The 23,512-nt window shown below is 32.0% G+C and overlaps 1 protein-coding gene across 1 annotated transcript in view; it reads left to right on the top strand.

Annotated features, from left to right (window-relative positions):
- Positions 1 to 23,512, top strand: part of LOC129225738 (tudor domain-containing protein 6-like) — a 37,847-nt gene extending 14,335 nt beyond the window's left edge. Inside the window, exons 8-17 of the mRNA XM_054860239.1 lie at positions 2,928 to 3,196; positions 6,184 to 6,329; positions 7,993 to 8,100; positions 12,590 to 12,688; positions 13,119 to 13,292; positions 13,890 to 13,947; positions 19,159 to 19,303; positions 20,053 to 20,216; positions 21,369 to 21,425; positions 23,153 to 23,512. Coding sequence (XP_054716214.1) covers positions 2,928 to 3,196; positions 6,184 to 6,329; positions 7,993 to 8,100; positions 12,590 to 12,688; positions 13,119 to 13,292; positions 13,890 to 13,947; positions 19,159 to 19,303; positions 20,053 to 20,216; positions 21,369 to 21,425; positions 23,153 to 23,300 — 1,368 coding nt within the window. The 3' untranslated portion in view covers positions 23,301 to 23,512. The remainder of the gene's footprint in view (positions 1 to 2,927; positions 3,197 to 6,183; positions 6,330 to 7,992; positions 8,101 to 12,589; positions 12,689 to 13,118; positions 13,293 to 13,889; positions 13,948 to 19,158; positions 19,304 to 20,052; positions 20,217 to 21,368; positions 21,426 to 23,152) is intronic.

Below are 23,512 nucleotides of genomic sequence, written 5' to 3'. Positions count from 1 at the left end.
TATATTAATGCCTAATAGGTACAATAATGGTGCACTTTATCAGCAACAAATAAAATTTTACTGACTTTTAATAATATAGCAGTATCAAACCGCTTCTGATGTCCCAGTCAATTCGTCGTTTTGTACTTCTTGTTGTATAAATATATTTTTCTGCTGATCAGCGCCTAATTGTTATGGGAGCTGAGCTCCCATACTTCCTTATTTGTTTCACGCAAATTTTTGTATTTTTGACCGAATTCAGGCCATTTAAGCATTAAAATAAGTTCTGAAGACTATAGGGATCATGCACTTCTTTTGTTAGAAATTGGATCCCTGGCTATAATAGCTACCTTTGGTGAGATCTATTTGGTTACCTCAACTTATAAAACCATGTTCAATTGATTACTTCTCTTATAAAACAGGTGGGCTTTTTAAATTCTTAAACTACAAGTGAGTTTTGCGGTTTGAATTTAGTATACATATTCTTACGTATAAAAGTAATCATACAAGGTAGGATCCAAAAATTATGTGACAACATTCGCCAATTACAACCAAAGCACGAAATTAAAACTAATCGTTTTAAATGCATTGTATTGTTCTTCCCTTTGATGGTTTCCCCTGTCGCATAATTGAGTTGAAGAGAAAGTGAATTGAAAGAGAAAAAATATGATTTGTTGCTGCATATGAAAGTAACGGTGAATGCATAGCATTGGAGACAAAATAAACTAATTATCATAAAAAAAAGGAAAGATTTTAACTGTTACTGATAAAGTACATCATTATCGTAGCTATTAGTCATTAATATAATCACCAAAGGCTCTTCTATCTAAAGGCTACACACAGAGTCTTACAAAAAGACGAATTGACTGGGTCATCAAAAGCGATTTATTACTGATATATTATTAAAAGTCGGTAAGATTTTAGTTGTTCCTGTTAAAGTGCACCGTTATTGTAGCTATTAGGCATTAATATAATCAGAATTTCAGTTACTGAAATTATTAGACATTTTTATTTTACATGCGTGCAATGGGCGATAAGGTCACAATCAAAAAATCATAAAACATTTTATGTGAAAAAATAGGGGATGTGGTGTCTATCCACTTGTTAAGCATTATATGAAGTTCAAATGAGCCAATTTTTAGATTTTTAAAAAATGGGTTTTTTGAGTAAAACCACTTCAAAAATTGCTAATTTTTGAAAATTTTCAAAATTTCAAATTTTATTTCCAAGGCTGTATGCATCCAAGGATTATAATAAAATATGTTATGAAACTATCATATAAGGGCTTTAGACTGCCACCTCCGTTTAGTAAAAAACACTTTTTTCATGGAGAAAAAGAATCATAAAATCGGTAAAAATGCAGTTTTTTCGCGGCAAAAATGAATTTTTTTCTTTATCAAAAAACCTAACTAAACTTTCAAAAACGATGTCTAGAGGATATATCGATCCTTATTTATTTTTAGAAAAAAGAATTATTCAAATAAGTTAAATACTTTCGAAATAATGTCCATTTCAAATGGAGTGTTTTGCCGTTTTTTTCCAAAATGGCGGATTTTGTGTAGAATTTTAATAGGCTGTAACTGAAGAAAAAATTTTTTCTTGCAAAATCCTTTTGGGATATTTCATATGTCCCTTAGTTGTAACTCCTGTATTTTTTTTCAAAAAAATCGGTGATAGTCATATGATACTTTTCATACCTGCCTGCCTGATTTGAAATGGAATGACTCATTATATAGTGATGATAGTAACAATTGTGCTTTAATCAATTTTCTTTCATTTTCTTCATTTTCCCATGTTATGCAAAAAATACTTAAATAGATTTCAGTTTTTATGTTCTGACTCCCGAGATTCATCCTAGTATAAGGCAGGGCCAGTGGATAAAAAAGTTTTCACACCGCTGTTATATGCTAACCGCCTTTTATAACCAGATGGTTTGCCTTTTTATGTCATTAATTTCAATTATGCCAGTTTTTGAAATGACTACTGCCAACTAAAGTGGCAAGTCCTTCAAAGCAAATCTATAATGGATAGTGGGTAGGCTTCAGAAACCAGCTTATTTGACTTTTTATGTCATTTCATATCAGTTATATCTTAATTTAATTTAATGGATTTATTTATTCAAAAAATCTCCCAAGAATTATGCTGTAGAAAGAATCTTGTGAGTGCTAAAAAAAGTTGTATAAGGCTATAAAAATGTATTCTGTCAAAGAAATGAGAGGGATTGAAAGAAGATGATTTTGGAGTTTCTATAGTTTTGCTGCACTTTGCACTCTTGATTCATGGAAAATGAAAGTCATAAGAAAAAAAATGGTGCCGAAAATCAAAATTCATGACTGGCATAAAAAGTCAAATTAAGTTTAAATAAATGAAATAATTTCAATGACAAACTTGTGTAGAATGTTCTGATGTATTTCGTTCTTTTAATCATATTTTGGGAGTTTTCTATTTAGATAAAATTACATTTTTAATTCTTAAAGTCTATTTTTTCCATTGTGTCTAATGTTTAAGTACATGAATTTTAAAAGTAAGACCTGAAATGCTACTCTGTTTTCTATTGAATGTAGGTCATATTTACTTGAAGAAATGTCCCTTTTGAATTGAGGCAAAGAGAAGCAAATGTATGTAAGTGGCAAAATTAAAAATTTGGGGATAATCAGTACAAATAGTAGGGGCGCCTCTCATCTGTTTTGAGGGGGGCGAGCTAGAGGTGCTAATAGTAGCCCTGGTAGGTGCTGCTGTACAGCATGATTTATAAAAAAAATTCAAGAAAATCCTACCTAAGATATTATATTAAAACACATTTTACTCAAAATTTGAAAATGTCCACTTATATACATCCCTTTGCTTTTCACTACCTCATTTCTCAAAGTAGAATTTTAAAGTATACTTAATTGCTTTGTGTAGTTTTTCTCTATGTTCTAACGGATATTTTCTTTTTTTTTTTGTAGAGTAAAAGGGTTACAATTCAGTTTGTGGATTATGGCAATAGAGCAACAGTAGATTGTTGTGATTTAAGACCTTTAACCCCTCACTTTGCAAGTCATCCTGCATTTGCAATTCATTGCTGCTTAACTGGAATTGCTCCTCTAAATCAGAAAAAATCAGATATTTCATCGTATGTCTGGAACAAACATGCTATTAATGAATTCAAAAATTTGGTTACTTTTGAAAGACCTCTCACAGCCGAGGTGTTCGAAAAGGTTCATCATGGAGATAGGTAAGGTAACATTTCATGTGTTTAAATTAAGCTAAAAGGTTATTTTTCCAATTACTGTTTTTAAACTTTTGGTTATGAATTTTGCTTGTTTCATTTCTTCAATAACTCTGAGAAGTCAAGGGAAAAAAAAAAATACCATTCTTGCTAATTAAAAAAATGTGCATCAATAGCATTTCTTATTTATTTATTTATTTATAGCTGCAAATGTAAAATGCTACTTCTTAGAGAAATTTTAAAATTAATAAATAAATGAAATAAAAAATTCTTCAAAACAAAAGGATGTATCTGCTTAAGGATAGATGGTACTTTCTAAAAAATGCATGGGTTCTTTAAGTACATCCAGGGCATGGATATATTTATGGGTTAGAATTACTTCAGTCATTTTAGGATGATTTCAAATAAACAACGGCTGTTAAATCATTAAAAAAAAAAAAAATCATCTATGATTCAGAGTTTGAATAAATTATAAACCTGCTTGTGAAACTGCATAATTTTTGTTAGTACAGTAGACCTTCATTTTGTGCAGATTTGGTTATTAAAAATTATCAGTATGGGTGCATATAAATAGAAATAATAAGAAGTTAAGAAATCAAACCCACAATTTAAAATATTTCCCTTTTAATCAAAATGCAAATTTAATTTTAAAACATTAGATAGTAAACTGACCTCGCATTAAGCAACCCAGTGTGTGGGGACAAGAAGAATGAATATAAGTAGTAGTTAAAAATTAAGCACAAAGAAGTATAGACATTATGGAATTTTCCTGCCCCCACAGGAATTCCATGCCCAGGGCATATGCCCCAGGTGTAGTTTATGGCTGTTTGAAAGTTGTTGATTTTTACTCTGCAGATAGTGTATGCACCGTGTGATAGTTGGAAGTCATAATAATGCATTGTTAATATAGTTACAACTTATAGTTTATCAAATTTGTGCTCAGCATGAAAGTTTCTTGTGATTCTTGATCAATTCTTTCTTGTACTTTCTACTATGCAATTTTCCTTATATGTCATGCATAGTATTATGTTGTATCTAGCTATTTTACAATTGAGGCAGCGAGAAGCAAAGAGATGTTAGTGTACATTTTCACGTTTTGATAAAAACATGTTTAAAGTTGCAGTCCTAGGTAGGCTTTCATTGAAAATTTTTTCTAAATCATGCTGTATAGCAGCACCTACCAGAGCTACTAGTACTATCGCATTCCCCAAGACAGAGGAGCAGGGGCGTGCAAAGAAATTTTGGGGCCGTCACAAATGACTTTTCTGGGCCCCCTGCATATTGTTTACCCCTATATTTCACTCCTAGTTTTAAAAATATTGGGCTCCCTTCAAGCTCGGGCCCGAGCCAACAGGTGTCCCTTCTCCCCCCCCCCCCTCCCCATGCACGCCCCTGCAGAGGAGAGGATCTCCTTCCATTTGTACTGGTCGTCTTCAAATTTTTAATTGTGGCACTTACATCTCTTTACTTCTCATTGCCTAAAGTAATGTTATGAAGTGGAAAAAGTCGACTGAGAGGTTTTGAAATTTTTACACTGAATGTACACTGCTTGACAATTGCTAAAGAACAAGTGATTTATGCAAATTTGTACCTGAACCCAATGGTTGGACGACTGGAAGTAGGTCAAAGTGTCACCACTGTGGCGGCTGCAATGGGTGTATAAAAAAGTGCCATCTGCGGATTAAAGAAGGCCGCTGAAGGTGGAAATGTTTTGCAAAAGCATGCTGGGGGTCGTGGTAGGAGCACCACACCTTCGGAGCACCGCTATGTGGCTCTCGTGGTAAAGAGGAACAGAAATTTCACTCCTGGACAGATAGCTGCAAATCTTACAACCGCTACCAGTACGCATGTTTCTGCAAGAACCATCTTACGGCATGTAAATAATGTTGGTTGTATGTGAGGAAGCCCGTACATTGCATCCAAGTTCAACCATGCCACCGTCAAGAGAGATTACGCTGGTGTAAGGGACATGTTGGTTGGAAAAGTCAAAATTGGTCTAGAATAATGTTCCCTGACGAATCTCGTTTCAGTGAGACAAGTGATTCTGGTCAGCAACTACTGTGAAGAGAGCGTGGAACACGTTATGCACAAAAATTTGTTTGCAAACGTGATCGGTACGGCCCAGGCGTGATGGTGTGGGCAGGAATCATGCACAATGGCAGAACGCCGCTTCACATTTTTCAACAAGAAAGCATTACCCCGCAAATGTATTGCCGAGAAGTTATGCTGAACCATGTTCTTCTTTTAGGGGGGCTGTTGATCCAGACTTTCTCTTTACGGACGACGATGCACGGCCACACAGGAGCATTGAAGTGTCAGATGCACTGCAAAGTGAAAACATTCTCCATATGCAATGGCCTGCTTACTTTCCCGACTTAAATCCAATTGAACTTGCCTGGGAGGACCTTGGCATACGTGTTGCGCGAAGAACCGTCTCTCCCAAAACAGTACAAGAACTTATATCCGCCTTGAGAGAGGAGTGGGAAAACACCCCCCAAGCACTCCTCAATAATTAGTGGTTAGTATGGAAAACACATGTAAAATGTGCATTAGTGTCCCTGGTAATCATACATCATATTAAGGTACTCATGTCTTCATCATTCTGACCTAGATCATTTTTTTGTGGTTGTTTGAAAATCATCTAAATAGGATTATTTTTATATTTTTAAGTTTTTACTTCATTGATGAAGTAATATTTGTATTATTTTGTACTTATAATAAAGGCACATCATCCCTACTAACTATATACTTCGTTCTGTTTCTTTAATCATTATCTATTCTTGATTATTCCAAAAAACGTAATTGTTCCTTAGCAATTGTCAAGCAGTGTATTTGCAAAGTGTTATGGTTAACATCTTTGCTATAAATTATCGAATATTTTGAATATGATCACTTTTGCATAGTCAATTTTATTGTGAAAGTATTTTAGGTGTTGGAGATGATTTTGTTAGCATAAAGACATTAATCTTGAGATTAATTTCATTTTGAATTAGTTCACCATTGCAAGTTCTACTGTGGGATACAACAAATTCAGATGATGTTTTAATTAATTCTCTAATGATTGATAAAGGATTGGCTGATATTGATAGCAATGTTCTGAAAGAATACTCAAAGAAAGATGAAAGGCAGAATCTAAATGGTAACTTTTTTTTTCAGTCATTTTTATTATATTTATCTTTTTTTTTAATAACTGTAAGATATATCATAATCCCTTAGATTTTAATACATAAGATCCCTTAGATTTTTGAAACATAAAGTTATTTTGTCATATGATAGACTAAATAGACCTTTTTAACTTTATTATTTTATTTTACTTCTCAATACATTCTTGGTAGTTGTATATTTTTTGGAGCAGTACTGAAATTGAAAAGAGTAAGCATTTAAGTGTTTAATTTTTCATTTGTTGCAAACTTAGATTAAATACTTGTTGAAAATCTTTTAAAATAAAATAAGTGAAAGAAAAATGAAATTAATTTGAAAGCATGCTAACATTGAAACATGTGGTATCACAGGAAAACTTTCTCCTGTTTCATCTTACAAATATTTCAATTACATTGAAATTTAAAGTTATTTTATCACTCAGAGATGTATTTTTTAAATATTAATAATTTAATTGTTTATTAATGTTTGGTAGTTGTGTGTTTTTTTAGAGAACTACCGATTCTAGAAGAATAACCCATTAATTGTTTATCATTTCTTTTCTTTTTAAATTTAAATAATATGTTTATTAAAAGGCTTTGAAAATGGAATCAAAACTATAAATGGTACTTAAACTTGCCAACATGGAACATGTGCTTGGTGGAAAATTGCTTGCTGTATTTAAGATTTCAATGCTTTTGCATCCTCAAAACATTTCAATCATTTTGAAAGTTATTTCTTCATAGTGTTGGATTTAAATGTCTTTACAAAGAAAATTGTTTTTATTCTTTTTGTGAACTGAAATATAGTTTAATGATAAATTATCAGTACTTACTTATTTCAGTACGGAATTGGAAGGTCGTGTAATTGTTTATTTTTATTTGCTTTGAAATGAAAAAAAAATATTTGAACGTTTTAAAAATGATATACATTTAAACAATCTGAAATTATTTTGGCATGCCAACAATGAAGCACGTTCTGTGCATAAACTTGATGACTGTTTTACAAACTAAACAGTCCCCAATTCCTGACCTCAAACAACTGAAGACGACTAATTGGTATTTAAAGTACCTCTCTGTTGTTGGTGATTTATGTAGACAGTTTATAAATTTAATACTAACTCTGTTCTTTCTTAGTCCTCTGAATACAAACGCCTACACAGCAAAGTTCACCGATCTTTTGTAAATGTTCTTGGATGGTCTCCCCCCCCCCCCGGGATGATCTTTCCAGTCCCCTTGGTATAAACAGATTTTTGTAGCATTAAAATGTCAATGTAATTTAATAATACAATGCAAGAGTCATAGCAATTGCAGTGAATAACGATGTGAGCGATGCCCTTCTTAATTGTAAATGATAAACTATGATATACTAAAAGAGCAAAATTATAAATCGTGGGGGAGGAGGGGGGTAAAAAATAATTATGGAGTATGATTGCTTTGGTTATATAATCTTAATTTTGATTTCTAAAAAAACATATGTTTGCATCTGGAGATTATCAGGCAATTTTAAGAAGTTACCCTGTTAGACATTCTATTTATGCTACCATTAAATCCATTTCTGTTTTAAGAAAGAAAGAAAAAGGGGGGGGGGGGATGTAATTTTCATAAAGGTTAATCAGGTAATAAAGTACATATTTAAAAGTCTTTTTTTTTTCCCCTTTACAGAAATAGAGGTTTTAAATATGTGGGATCCAATGTCTGAACAGTACAATGATATTGAAAACAGCTATGGAGTTGATTTTGATGATATTCAAGTTGTAACAACAGGCTATAGTAAGTATTACCTTTTACTTTACCTGCAATTGTTGGATACAAGCATTAGTTGTAAATTTAAAAAGAAACGAGGAAAAAACGGCACTCCTTTTTATATTAGACACTGGGTTTGTACATATCGTAAAAACCTGGAATAATCAGGGAATTTGGATTCCTCCTCAAATCTGAGGGGAGACCATTTTTTTTCTTAATAATGCACTGGTTTATATGCTTATTACACAAGAATCTCGGTCTCTCATTACATACCAACATCTGACAAACGTGTTGGGACTGCTACGTATGTTCTTCACACTTGAACATAGTAGCACTTAAAGCACAATAAAATGCTTCAAAATGGTTATTATGCATTGCCTGAAGCCAAAAAACTTCTCTTTCCTCAACCAACATTGATTTAAAAGCTGGCTCTAAAATTTTATCTAAATTGTATCCTAATTTCTTGAAATGCTCTTGCCGCAGACAATAACTTGTCTCAGGGGCGCCCCAAGCTTAAATTTTTGGGATGGTAGAAATTCTGAATTTGGCGAATGATAAAATACAGGTATAAACACATAAATATTATAAAGAGATATTTGGGTATTAAAGAACTGCAGTTATGTCTCAAATTTGCCGAATCGTCAGACAAAATTTGCTGAATAAAGAAATGTTTGGAAGTTCACCTCCTTTTGGCTTGGCTGCACAGTAGCAGATTTTGATTAAATTTATAATAGAGGGTAATATCGATAATACATAAAAAGTCTTTAAAAAAAGTTCAAAGTATTCGTGTATTTTAAAAGTACAGCAATGTAACAAATCCAGAAAAGCAACAAACTTTGAAGGCTCAATCTCTAAACTATTCTTGAAATTTCAATCTATATACATAAATAGCTACTTCTGTATGTATGTTCGGGGTAAACTTCAAAACTACTGAACCGATTTTACCTATTTTTTCACCACAGATAGCTACATTATCAGGAAGAAACATAGGCTGTAATTTATTTCTATAAAACTTAGTTTAAAAAAGTTATGATGGAAAACAGTAAATTTCATGTAATTTCCCCCATTAAATGATTAAATTTAAAACCCATTTTTACAAAAATTTGTTGACTTACAACAGCAATATTAAAAGTAGTCACGATAAAAATTTTGAATCAAGGTTTCTCTGGAGCAAGCATGACATTTAAAGTCATTACAAAATTTAGAGACTACTTTTTGCACACTTAGGGAAACCTAATAGAGAGTTTTTGTGTGTGTGTGTGTACTATTTAATTAAATAAATAAAGCGGCACGTTTTTTTTTTAGTGATCTTTGTTTTTGTTAGTTCATATTTTGGAAATTCTTCAAATTTTTATATGCTTAAATGTCGTGCTTTCGTTTCTAACTGAACACACTTTTGTTCTTTATACTTTTGCTATTTTCCTTTTATTGGTAAGGAAGGAGCTCAATTTTTAATCACGTCAAAGCGGTGTGTTTTGAGTTCTTTCAGTTAAAACAGAAAACGAATGTGAAAGTAGCAATTGTTTCTCACAATTATTACTGACCCGGCGAGGCAGGGTATTTTTGCTAGTTTAAAATAAAGTCTTGTTTATTTTTCCAAAATGCAACTCTTCAAAAATTAAAAAAAGATGTATGTATTGAAATGGCGTGGATCATAATGGGCTTCATATTTAAATGTAATAAAAAAAATGGTGCAGAGGTAATATGTAAACATTACCTCTACACCAATATTATTGAATTCCTAAATGGTAACATAAATTTTAGTAGAAAATTGTATTCATTTTACATCGAATGACCTACAATGTACATTCGATTTAAAGTTTTAATTTTGCTACTAGTGTATTGAACAAAGTCTCTTGTTTAAAAGAAAGAAAAAAGGTAGGAGTGGGTTCTGAGAAATGGAATAGCATTTGATTTTAAACAAGTATTTAACTTATTCTTATTCAGGGGTGTCCACCTGGAAGGATCATGGAGCAGACTGCGGTGTTGAAATTTTAAGGGATATTTTTCTTTTCTTTTTTTTTTGGAAAGGGGCTGCGTATATAGGGGGTCTTTGTGGTATTTAGGGTGGTGCACCATTATTTATGAGGGGGTTGCACCCCTGTGGTATTTATTCTTGCTCAGTAGTATAACTTTACATATTAGTTCATAATATATTCAAGATACTGCCTGTCAACCTGCAATACTGGATGATTATATTTGCATATTTAATTTGACTAGCAATATGTAAACTCCTTCAAAACAATCAACTCAAATTTCCTATTACAGTAGACAAACTATTATATTTCTTATATATATATATCTATTTTTTTTCATAAAAAAATGTTTTTTTAAAAATAAATTACTTGCATGCTTTTGGCTAGCATTTTAAAAGTATTTATTTAAATATACATATTAGTATTTAAAGAAAGGAAATTTACAACTTAAAATTAATAAAATTTTCATTTAAACGAATCACTTTGGAGGAAAGCCCTCTGCCTTGTCTAGTGACCAGAGGAATCTGACTGCGATGGGGAGGTTTCGAGTTTGAATTCCGGCTCGTGCATGGATGTACTTTCTCTCTCCTGTCCTTGTTCTTTCTTTGTGTGAATGTGTTGTTATGCTGTGAATGGTTGCTTACTCTATAAATGGGTCCTTATGGCTTGTGTGTGCTGTGGAAGTCAGACTTCACACCAAATTACGGTACAGTTGGAAAAGTGAAACAGTGCACCCCAAACTGCCAGCCTAGCTGGCACAAGACAGCAACTTAAGAGGAAATGTAGCTGAATGCTAGGACAAGACATTTAACTAAGGATGCAGCTTTTAAAAATAATAAAATTAAAATAACAAAGCCTTATGTACGTTACAACCTTAAACTTTGACGTTACTCTTTTAAACTCAGCTCTAAAACGTTACAATTTTCACTTATAGTTTTAAGTTTCTAGAGTAGACAATATAATATTGCGTCTACATTAGTATTGTACGTATCTTTTGATTACATGCTTATGAATCATTTTTCATCTGAATTTAAAAAAAAAAAGAAATGTCATTTGTAATAACTCCTAATAACTCGCTTAAGAAATTGAGTTGAGATAAAAAGTGTACATAGTACTCTAGTTAAATATAATGATATTTTAAATAATAAATTTTGTTTGTTTGTTCATTTATATATTTTGCATGTAGGATATGTACTGGTGAGTTAAAAATATGAAAGGAAGTTTTTCATGAAAAATATTGTTCAATTTTTAATTGTTTTGAAAATTTCCTATTTTTGCATTAAAATAATGGTCCAACATTTTCCTACTTTTTTGTAAAAGTGTCCTACTTTTCCTACTTTTTTGCGAAAATATTCTACTTTTCCTACTTGTTGACCGCTAAAATGCGCTATGACCCCTGCATTTACATAATTTTAAGACTACATACACCTGGACAACTCTGAATTTGTTTTCAAAGTTTGATTATGAACCCTGAGACTTATGAAAAATGTTTAGTTTATAATGAATTATTTACTGTATAAAATGCAGTATAAATATTTTAAAATTACATGAGCATTAGAATTATATGAGCATCAATTTTAAAAATTCCAATCGGCAATAGACAATCTTTATCAGATTTGTGATCAGCTTTAAAATTAAAAACTCTTTGTATTTCAATTTTTTCCTATTTAGATTAAGTCATTGCTCTACAATTAAATTACTGTTAATGTTTTTTGATGTTTCTGCTTTATGATATCTAAACTACCATGGTTGCAGTAACATATGTTTTTATTCAAAACTATGAACTGACCCAAGAATAAAAACATGTTTTTCACCTCGGATGACTTTTCATCCAAAAGCTCATACTTTGCATTGAAATGGTGTTCCTTGTAACATAAAAACACATGTTTGCAGTAATTAGCAATTTTTGTGCATCAAAATGTTGGTTAGTTGATTCATTTAATGTTTTACATGGTTGAATAATTTAATTTTTGTTGTGAATTATGAAATCAATAATAATAATAAATAGATGAACCAATTATTTTTAAATAAAAATGAATCAGGAAGAGTTATATAGATAACCAAAATTATATAAGTAAAAAATTAAAACTTTTTTTATATGAAAAATAGTTAAACTTAGAGGTATTGAAGCATTAAGTAGAATTAGCAATAAATATATTCAATGTCCTGAAAAGTCAATGTAAAGGATATTGATTTTCCAAATTATAACTATAATGGTGATAAGATAGCATTTGACATAATTTGCTCTACCATTGCATACATTATTCAAAACTTGAAATCAACCTGAGAAGCAAAAATGTTGTATGGCTGTAAATATTGTGTACAATATTAATATGGTAAGTTGTCTCATTTCTTAAAACTCATGACTATCTTATCAGTATTAATGCCAAGTATGAAAATTTTATATCAATTTAAGTGTTTTATGTCTAGAAAGTACTTCATTGCATTTTATATATTTCTGTTGAATCAAGCTTTGCAAGATTGGAAGCCTGTTTTGACACTTTGTAACATATTTTTAAAATTGAAGCTTTTTTTTACAGGTGCAAAAGATGAGGCTTATACCTGTAAATACTACTCTTTGCGTGGCTTTTGTCCCCGTGCAGATTGCCCATATCTACATGCCAGTATAACCGAGTCAGGTATAAATAATATTATTTTTTTCCAAATTAATTTTAATCAAAAATATTGAAAGAAGGTATGTTCTGTTTTCTCAGTGTAAAGGGACAAAAAATTTCAATGCATTGGTGGGGGAAGATCACCCTGATCGCACCCGTGTTCTTGTGTTATTGCAGGAAATATTCCAAATGTCTTTGTTTTTATTTCACCTTTTACCTTGTAATGTGCAAAATATTTGTTGTATATAATTTTTTTTGTTCAGCTGCTTGCTCTTGTTTTATTATTCACTACCAATCTAAAAATGCCTTCATTTCACTTTTATTCTTTTATGCATTGTAGGATTATACTTTTATGTATGCAAAATTTTCTCATTTGTTTCAAATATAGCCTCATTATGGAAGTTACTACATGTAATTAAAAAAATTGGTTTTTCAAATAAATTTTGTTTTTAAGGTGTTACCAGAGATCAAGAGGAAGTATATTCTTTTGATACAATGCCTTTTCTACCTGAAACTGAAAAGCATATTTTAATAGAGGTGCTAGTGGTCAAGAGCCCTGGAAATTTCTATGTTGTGCTGCCCTTTGGAAATAAAACAGTTGAAGAAATTGACCATTATATTTTAAATGGTAAAGGTATTTTTAAAAATATTAATGTGGTTCAAAGAAAAAAAACCTATAAAATCCATTTCTTTTTTTCTTTCTTGATAAAAAGAAAAAAGTTATGTAAACTTATTGTAAAAATTATTTTCGATGCAAAATTAGGTGTTTTTTTATAAAAATGAATTTTTTTATACTGTAAAATCAGAAATGTGAAAATATGAAAGTAAAAAAAAAAAAAATGTGCAAGAGAGAAGGAACCTTAAAGCAGCCTTCCAGATTTTTTTTATAAAATTAAAATTTCCGTAAATGCATAATTACGATATGATAATGCTTGCTAGAAAGAGAAATTCGATATTTATTGAAGTGTTTTATCCTAGTTAAAGATATTTTATGCTCGAAATTTTCATCTGAATTTGTGTACATTATGCACCATCTCTTCCATTTTGCATTAGTAATTACGACATAATCTGAATCATGAAGAACCTTCATATTTTTCAAAAGCTTGTTTAGCATGTAAAATTTAGTGATAACAAAATGCTTAAAACTTATCTCAAACTTAGTAATTGAAATCTATAACTTTCATTTTTAGAATCATTTAATAATTATTCATCATTTCTGTTCTAGGTGGATCGTATGCAGAAATTACTGATACAGAAACTAGAGCTCTTAACGTAGCTATGAGGTTTTTATGCTTTAGTATTATTGGCTATAGTTGATGCTTATCTTTCATTCATGACAATTTTTGTTTTTTAAAGAAATACTCTGATGCTCAGCAGATTTCTTAAATTCAATGTTTTATTGGTTTGTAAAAAGTAGAAGAATACTGAAAGAACAAGTAAATAAAACAAAAACTAAATAAGTAAACAACACACCTTCATGCAATATGCCAGACAGCCCAGTTATCACATCCAGAGACTGCAGTTTCTTTTTTTTTTAGAACTCATTCTGGATTAGTGAATAACCGAACTGGAAGCAGGTGTATCTCATTGAATCTGAGAGTGTCAACAAATTGGTAGAGAGAGTAAATTTATCTCACCAGCTTCAATTCACTAATCGAACTGCACTATACTGCAGGCAGTCATTGGTGAAATAAATTTACTTTATCTATCAGTTTGTTGGCACTCTCAGCTTCAATGAGATGACTTTTGCCTCCAGCTTGGTTATTCACTATTTCAGCCTAATGTGTCCAAACGAAGACAAAACTGTGGTCTCTGGATGGGATAATCGGGCTGTCGGTATATTGCATGCAGTTCTACCTTAGTCCTGGCTTAGGGGTGGTAACTTACTAAATACTATTTCATTCGGTCTAAGTTTTATCCTATTATTGGCAGAGAAGCAAATATTTTAATGTCTTCAGTCATTAAAATGTATCTATACTTGCTTGCAACTTAACTTGAAAGTGACGTCATGAAGCACGGATGAAAAACCTAGTTAACAGATAAAACGTCACTCTTACTAGCTACCTACCCTACCTGCTTTGGGAATAGGAGAAGAGCGTCACCTGCCTATGAGCTATTATTGGTTGACGCCTTTGATTCAAATGGATGTAAAGTTCCGTGCTGCTTCGCTCGTAAAATTGAAAATATTTAACGATTGGCAGTACTTATGACTAAAAAATATTAGGTAAGCGTGGGTTTAACTAACTAATCCGATTGCTAAAGTAAAGAGCGTAATTTCACCCAAATATCGGACAAGGCGCTACGAACTATTTCTTTCGCCTGGTCCCGGCTTATTTCTCCATTGTCATGTAAGCTTGACTTGCAGTCGAGTACAGTAGACACTCGTTTTACGCGGTTTCGATTATATGCGGTTTAGGATTTGACACCTTTATTTTTTTTTATGCGGATGAGTTGGTTTTACGCGGATGTGGCAATCCAAACAGATAACATTCTCCTCCCTTTCAAAATCCAGACTCCTAAAGATTGCAGATTACACATAATAAACTGCATTTTGGTGTGCTAATAACCGAACTTGGGGCCCCTGGAGACATTTAATGCGATTGGTTCCAGAGCTCTTTCCAGAAGTAAAGTTATTAAACTCACACAGTTCAGAACTCACTGGAAAAAGAAAAGCTTTTAGGAGTGAGAAAGGAGGCCAAAACCAACAAGGACACCGACTTCGGTGACACAACTAAAAACATTCACATTGAAAATTTTGAGCCATTCCTAGACAATAGAAATGATCTTTCTAGTTTGTTAGTGCAGGAAGATTCTATCATGGAAATGACACAAGTGATCATGGATGCATTAATGCTCTGCAAAGAATTACAGAAAAAAATTCTTAATGACTGCCAAAAGACTATCATAGACTCTTCTTTACAAACAGAACGCGAATTTAGTTTATGTTTCCTTTATACCTGTTGTGCATAAAAATTGATATAAGTACACATTAAACTTATTATACAATTAGTCATCTCTAGAATGAAGTATTTTTTTTATCTACGGAACCTAACCCCTCTTTTAACACTACTATTAAATCTCAGTTTACGTGGCATTTCCGTGAAACGTAAACCCCGTGTAAAACGAAGGCCTACTGCAATGGCGTAGCTAGACCCGACTTTCGGGGGGGGTTACTTCTTTTATATATATATATATATATATATATATATATATATATATATATATATATATATATATATATATAAATATATATATATATATATATATATATATATATATATATATATATATATATATATATATATATATATATATATAAATTTTATATATATATATATATATATATATATATATATATATATATATAATCGCTTGGAATTTTTTCCTTTTCTTTTTTTTTCTTTCTCTTCTCTCTTCTTTTTCTCTTTTTTTTTTGAGACTAACTTTTCGGGGGGGGTTTTGTCCCCAAAACCCCCCCCTTAGCTACGCCCCTGGCCTACTGTATAGTCTTTTATTTGTTGACATAGTAAATAATAATTTAAAAGGTAACTCTTTTTACAAAGTAATTACTTTATGGCTGTAAAACATGTTCATGAACTTATTAATGATTATGCCTGCGTGGATTAAGACACACAACATTATGATTCATTTATGGTTTAGCAGATTTCATCAGTTCTTATAGTTTTCTCAAAATGTTTCCCCATTGACTGACATCCTTTTAACAAATGGGGTGAAACTTGATTTTGTAACACTGATGAATCTTGAAATATCAGTTGTTGCAAGGTTTTCAAATGAATGAAAATATGCTTGTTGAGTTACGTGCATTAAACACTCTTGAAGGTAATAACAAATTTCTCATTTGAAATAAGCAAAGCTGTTGTTCAACCCATAGCTAGCAGGTGGCATCAAATGCAGGAAGCAACAAGTTGGTGAATGAGAGCATGCAGAGAAAGAAAAAATTTGAAACTCTTCTGTACCTTCTCCAACTGAAAGTAGATGTGGCAAAACTATTGCTGCGTTCAATAATTACATAATGAGAAAACTCTCCATGTAGTTATTTTAATTATTTTCATGTATTAGAAAATATTTAAGTTTAAACAAAAGGTTTTTAGATAGTTTTCTTGCTACGAGTATACAAAATAGATTTTATTCCTCTGATTGCACATCTATACTTTCTTTGTTTACTTCTAAAAGTTTTGGAGCATAGGAAAATTTTGCCCCTGAACAAATTATGATTCATATTTACTTGAAATGATCTATATTATACTTTGATTTTAAGGGAATGTCAACCATATCCTAATGAAGATTTTAAAGAACTGTTGACCATATTGTAAGAGCAATTATTAGGATTATTAACAAAGGGGATTTTAAAAAACTGTTGATGTTATTTAGGAGTTGTTGCTCTTTTTCTAATAGAGATTTTTAGCAACTGTTTTCAATATTTTAGGGGGGGGGGTTAAGAACCATTGTTCTTATCCTGTTAGAAATGTTCAGGTACTGTTGCCCTTGTTTAAGAACTGTTGTCTTTAACATTATGAGTATTCTCAAGGTTCTGCAATTGTCCTTATTCTAATAGGAATTTTAAAGGATTGGTTTCCCTTTTTAACCAACATTTTTTAATAAAATTTCTTCTTATTTAGGAGAGAATGTTGGACAGGTAGCATGTGACCTCACTTCTTTTCTCATCCAAGGAATGGCTCAATATTTTTGTTGGCCTATGAAACACAGTTGCGCAGTAGTTTAATGCAAGAACAGATTCCATTCCATTATTTTTATTGTAAATTCATCTACATAACTCGCACACATTCTCTTAATTGTCTTGATTCAGTAACAGGACTGAATCTAGAGGGTAACCCGCTTTCTAGAGGGGGTAAATCTAGAGGGTTCCTTTCTTGCGAGGGGGCAACTTCTGGAGGATGGCAGATTCACCCTATTACTGTGTGTTTTTTTTTGGTTAAAACTCATTATAAAACTTAGGAAGATGTGTAAGGGCAGAAGTCTCACGACTTACTTGTCCCGGCTTGGAAAAATCCAAGCTCCGGCATTGTTCCAATGTAAAAAATACTATCTATTATTGAGCAATCACGAATTGCTTAATGCTTTCATTTGACTGTTGAATGATGTATTTTGATTTTTCCACCGCCTCCTCTGCGGCACCACCGTCGACTGGCCCCTCTCGATGCTGCTCCTCTAGCGAGCAAAATCTCCAAGTTTCGTCGATATCCTACACATATACATTCCTATATACACACACGCACACATACACACTTTCATACACACACACGCACTCCTACACGCATGAACTCTTACACACACGTGCGTACATACAAACACTAACGAACGCCTAAAGACACACTGTTAGGCATAAATGCCTGTTAATAACAACAGTAAATAATCCTATCTCATTACCTCACAACACCAATAGTAAAAGAATGTTTTTCTTTACTCATAATGTGTTGCCAATCATTCTGCATGACTGGGGTAAAAGATTCTTATCAGCGCTCATTCACATTGGTCAAATCGACTGAATGTTTGGTTTCACTTTCGTCCACCTTTGGCGGGAACTCCGTAGTGGATGACGTCACATGGAAGCTTCTAGAAGGAATCTGATGGCACGTGTGCTTAACCATAGCAGTGACGAGTGTCTGTTCACGTGACTCAGATATGCTAATGACCCAGGGGATATTTAAACTGCTTGCGGCTTATGTTTTTTTCTCCTTGATCATCTCTCGTCGTTGTAGGCGGTCGCTAGATCGATATTTAAACTTGCTTGTTTGTGCAGCTCGCCCTTTATTGAAAATGATGAGCTGGAGTTAGCTTATTACGTAATGGGTTTCTTCGTCGAAGTATTTAGTCGATAGTCATGCAGTTTGCATTGTAGTATTAGTTATCTCGTGCAAAAGTAACATGTGGAGAGATTACGTTCTTAGTATTTATTTTTATCATTTACAGAGCATTTTAACTATTTACATTATTGTTTAAATAAATGTCATACAAGTTATAAATAGGTTATTAGTCTTATTTCCGAACTCACTCTGCTAGTATCAAAGGAAATATTGGGGAGATATTATTAGATTAGAAATTCTCTCCAACACACACAGGCATAAACACGCGCGCACATACAAATGCACGTGATTGTGAAAAACATAATTTGAATTTAAGCTGCTAAAAATTCAAGTTCCCTTTTTTTTTTACTTTTGTAATGCAAAAAGATATCAGTCATGCTGAGCAAAAAACTTGTTCTAGTAGAATTGATTAAACCTGTCAGTATTCAATTCAAAAGGTAGTTTTTACAATGAATTTAATTACCAAATTCAATGCAAAAAGCCCTTCCCCCTAAATCTTTATACAAATGAATATTATACATGAAACTACAGACTGCGATTATTTTTTTCTGTTTGTCACTGATAATAATTTCTCGATTCATTTTTATCATGTGATTTTAATGAAAATGATGAATATTAAAATCAATAAAAAGGTGTATAATTTTCCAGCAATCATTACTCATCAGTTCCCTTTGATGAAAACACAACTGTGGCATTGGCTTGTGGTAACATTGTGGCTGCTATAAGTAAATTAGACAACCAATGGCATAGAGGGAGAATTGTAGATGTAGATGATGTGTCTAAGCCTGCAAAGGTACTGTAACTTTATTTATTTTAGTTCTAAAAATGGAATATTTATTAAAATCAATGCATTTTAAAGAATTCTTTTTAAATTTAAAGTAACATCTTTGTTTTGTAAGACTTAAAACATTACAATATCACTCCATTTTGATAATTAAAAACAATTAGGTAGTCAGAGTGCTGATTTATAAAGCTCAAATCTCTGGGAAAATCAAGAGGTTTTCTGAAAATTAAAAGAAATCTTTTGTCAGAAAATGGTTTGTCATTTTGAAAAATATCGATCTTTTTACTGGCAAATATTCAAAGACGCCAAAGCACGTCTGCTTCTTTTTTTTCCTTCCAAATTTGTGCTTTTTTACTGTTGCTTAAACTGCATGAAATCTAAATTTTCCTGCATATGTGTTCACCAATGAGTTGGCACTCATCTAAGAATTGATTTTTAATTTTCAGTCATCTGTGGACACGTGGTACTCCACATGTTCAGGGATGTACATTTGGAGTTCCTAAATAAACCTATGGGCCAAAATTATGCGCAGCAACCTGATTGGGCCATGTTTGCTGCTAAGTAACCTGACTAGACATTAATTTCTTAAGTTTTTAGAAGTTGTTGCTGCCACAGCCATTAATTTTTACTGTTTATTTTTCTTATAACTTTTACAAAGTTATGTTTAACAGCATTATTACTTTAGTGTTTCTTAGCTATTTTATATTTTCGCCTCAATTAGTTAATCCTGTGGTAAAAATGCAATTTGTTTTGTCTAGGTTTTCTTCGTAGACTATGGCAATGAAGAATTGGTTGACCGAAAATCAATCCGAAAAATTATGCCTCAATTTCTGCATACTCCTTTTCAAGCAATACAGTGTTGCTTATCAGATGTAGAACCTAAAGATTTTGACAAGGGCAAGTCATGGAGTAACCGTGCAATGTAAGTTTTGTTTGCGCTCATTGTGCATTTTCTTTTATTTTATTTCCATAGTTTTTAACTATGGATTATTATTTTATTTTATTAAGAAGAAAAAATACATGAATTTAACAAAACTCTTAAAAAACTTTGTATTGTTGCTCAGTATTCTTTGTTTTGTCTGCTGTTGGGGAATAATAATAATATTACACACTAATAGCAGATTGCTACTAAATTTTAAAAAATCTGTAAGGTAATGAAAGCCTTTTTTTCACGTGCAAGCAAGAAAACGCCTATGTTCTTTCCAGTGTGCAATATTTCTGCATAGTACGTTTAACTATGAATTTGCAAAATTTTGACTATTTTCGAAAATTTCGTTATGAAGTAAATAATTTAGCGAGACCGCAAATACTGCGGAATTGGCTATAACGCTATGATGTCAACCCACATTTGGTCATCACCATTTAGAGCCCATATCTTTACTTACTGTTGTAACCAAAGTCTGTCAGCAAGTCTCATCTCTTTTGAGTAAACAAATAAGCTAGCTAAAGACCCCCCCCCCTCCTCCCAAAATTGAATGCTAGCTGTTATGTTTTTAGGAGTATTTCCTATGCAACAATTAGCAAACTCTGTCCCAAACCAAAGTGATTGAGAATCTATGTCAATCACTCCCATGTACGAATTAATTCTGGGGCAAAGGTTCCCTGCTTATGCCGCTGGCGGCCGTTTTGAATGACGTTATTGCTTCATCTGCAATGAGGAACAGAACAATTTTCTGGAGTAGTCATTTTCTCTGACTCTAAAGTAGCACTTTTGGCAATCAACTCCCGCTTGCACCTCAGTTTATTTCCATCAAGAAGTATTTCTTGTATTGAAGACCTTGCCTCAAAGGACAGCTATATTGTTTTGCAGTGGATCTGTCTAAATTGATAAATGTTCATTTTGTTTGTTAAAATATAGCTTTGAAAATTTTCTGTTGGATTAGATTAAATTATTCCTCAACCTTTGAAATTATATTAACAAACAATAGAATTGAGTGCACTGTCTTATTGGCTAACATTTTGCAAGTTGAAGCATGACTTGCTGTTTCAATTTGAGTCTTTTTTTCAAAACATAATGATGTAGCTTAAAGTACAAGAGCTCTGATTTATATGCATAGTTTCTTTTCTATTACAGAGATGTTTTTGAAAACTTGGTCTCTGGGTGTCTGTTGCTTGCTGAAATAACATACAGGTATTTTTATTTTTTTAGAACTGAAGGATTTTTTGAATGACTCTAAACCAAATGCCATTATATTATTTCTTTTTATAGTAAACTCTTGATTATCTGCGGAATTGACTGGCATGGCAATAATGGATAAACCAATGTGGCGGATAATCAACGAAATTGAGAAAATAGGGAACAAATGAACAAATATGCATTTGAGCAATTTATACACACAAAAGAAAACTAGTCAAAAGTTGCTTTTTTTTGTCTATTGAAAAACTTCCTCTTTATTTGGGATTGAACTTTTTAGCGCTATTTTATCATAAAATGATGTGTCCTCTTCCTCTAGATAAAATATTGAACAAAGGCTTAAACTTTTAAGCTAAAGTTGTGTTCTGGCGCACATTCTTTGCATTTTACTTCTTTCTTCATCGCTATCAAATTTCATGCCTAATGCTTCATTTACCACTTGCTCATCAGTATCAAATGGTAAATGAAGTAACTTGAAACTGTGATCATTTGAGCAAATTACAATCAATCCACTCAATGATGATATTTGAATCAACATTCCCCCCCCCCCCCCAGCAGCAACAAATGTTGCTAAATCATGAAAGGTAACTACTTCCTCTTTTTTTCCCCGGATCCTACCAAAAAGATTTTTTGTAGTTGGTATTCAGTGTTTAGTGAAAAGGGCAAAAAACTCAGGTTACATCACAAGTTCCTTCTAAGATATAAGAATTTTGAAGAAAAATAGGCTTGTGTGAATAATCAGGAGTTTACTGTATTGGATTGAAAATAGGTTTTACATCTCATTTCAATATTTCTAGTGCATTGATTTATGAGAGAAAATGTAATTTTAAATGCAAAAACATGTGTTTACAAAAAGTGTTTGGAGTCTTAATTATCATTTTTTAAAATACATTAATAGCACTAGTTTAATTTTACAATTTATTGACACTTTAAAGCTATAAAAATTGTAATGTGTTTGGTAATTTAATATCAGCTTGTTTGTTTGATTGATTTATTGGTTTCCACCATTAAATCTCCTTTTTCCAACTTAAAATGTTCAGTAATATATTATGTAGTGATATGATTGAAACGTTTCTGATACCAACAATGGAGGATACAAGGGGAGGGGCGGGTCATGACCTCCCTCCCTAAACCGTTGGCAATAGTATGTCCACATCGAGTTCAAACACGATGAATAAAATGTAAATGTTTTCTTTAGTCTTTTGGATTCATTAATTATATTTTTAAAAGTAAATACTTGAAATATTACTTCTGTTGATTGTTTACAAAATTCATTTGTAACATTGATGCCTACTAGGAGTCTTATTCCCGGTCGATTTGGTGATTTTTATTGACACTTAAGCAGTTTCTGAAATTTTTCGTGCCTAAAACGGGGGGGGGGGGGGGGGGGGTTCATGGGCGGGGGTCATTTTTTGGCATGACTCCTCTAACATGGTAATCTGTATCTGCCCCTAGATACCTAACACTTGATATGTTATGTTGAATAATGAATACATTATGTAGATTTCAATCTTAGGAAAACATTTTTTTTTTGTAAATCTCAGACAAAAAATGATATTTTGTGAAAAGTTCTGTTTTTTTCCCTTTATGCTTTTTTAAACACATTTTTACCATTTTAAAATACTTCATTGATCATAGCCTTCTATTTTATAAAACAAAGAGGGGCGGGGTAATTTAAATAAATATCAATAAAATGATTTTTAATATGTTAATTTTGTTTTTAGATGTGGAAATGTTCTTCATGTAACATTACAGAGAACCATGAAGCATGATCATCGAAGTATTAGCAAAATTTTAGTAATGGAAGATCATGCACAATATGTTTCTAAAATTCCTGTAAAGAAAAAAGAATCAAAGTATGTGCCTGGCTAAATCTTGCAAGCACTACAATCTTTTAGATCTGTGTATATAAGAAAGTGCCTGTCATTTGTTTTAATTTGCATAGAACAGACACCTTCCAAATTTGGTGGTTTGCAATACTTTTAACTTATTGTTACATTTAAGTGCCTATTTATTTTGTTATGAAAAAAAAATACACATAAAATTTGTTTGACATGAAATTTGTTTTTCAATAAAGTTATTTA

The sequence above is a fragment of the Uloborus diversus genome, chromosome 1 (genome assembly GCF_026930045.1).
Source record: "Uloborus diversus isolate 005 chromosome 1, Udiv.v.3.1, whole genome shotgun sequence".
NCBI lineage: Eukaryota > Metazoa > Arthropoda > Arachnida > Araneae > Uloboridae > Uloborus > Uloborus diversus.
The sequence above is the reverse complement of the archived record's forward strand: the minus strand, read 5'-3'. Positions and strand labels throughout refer to the sequence as shown.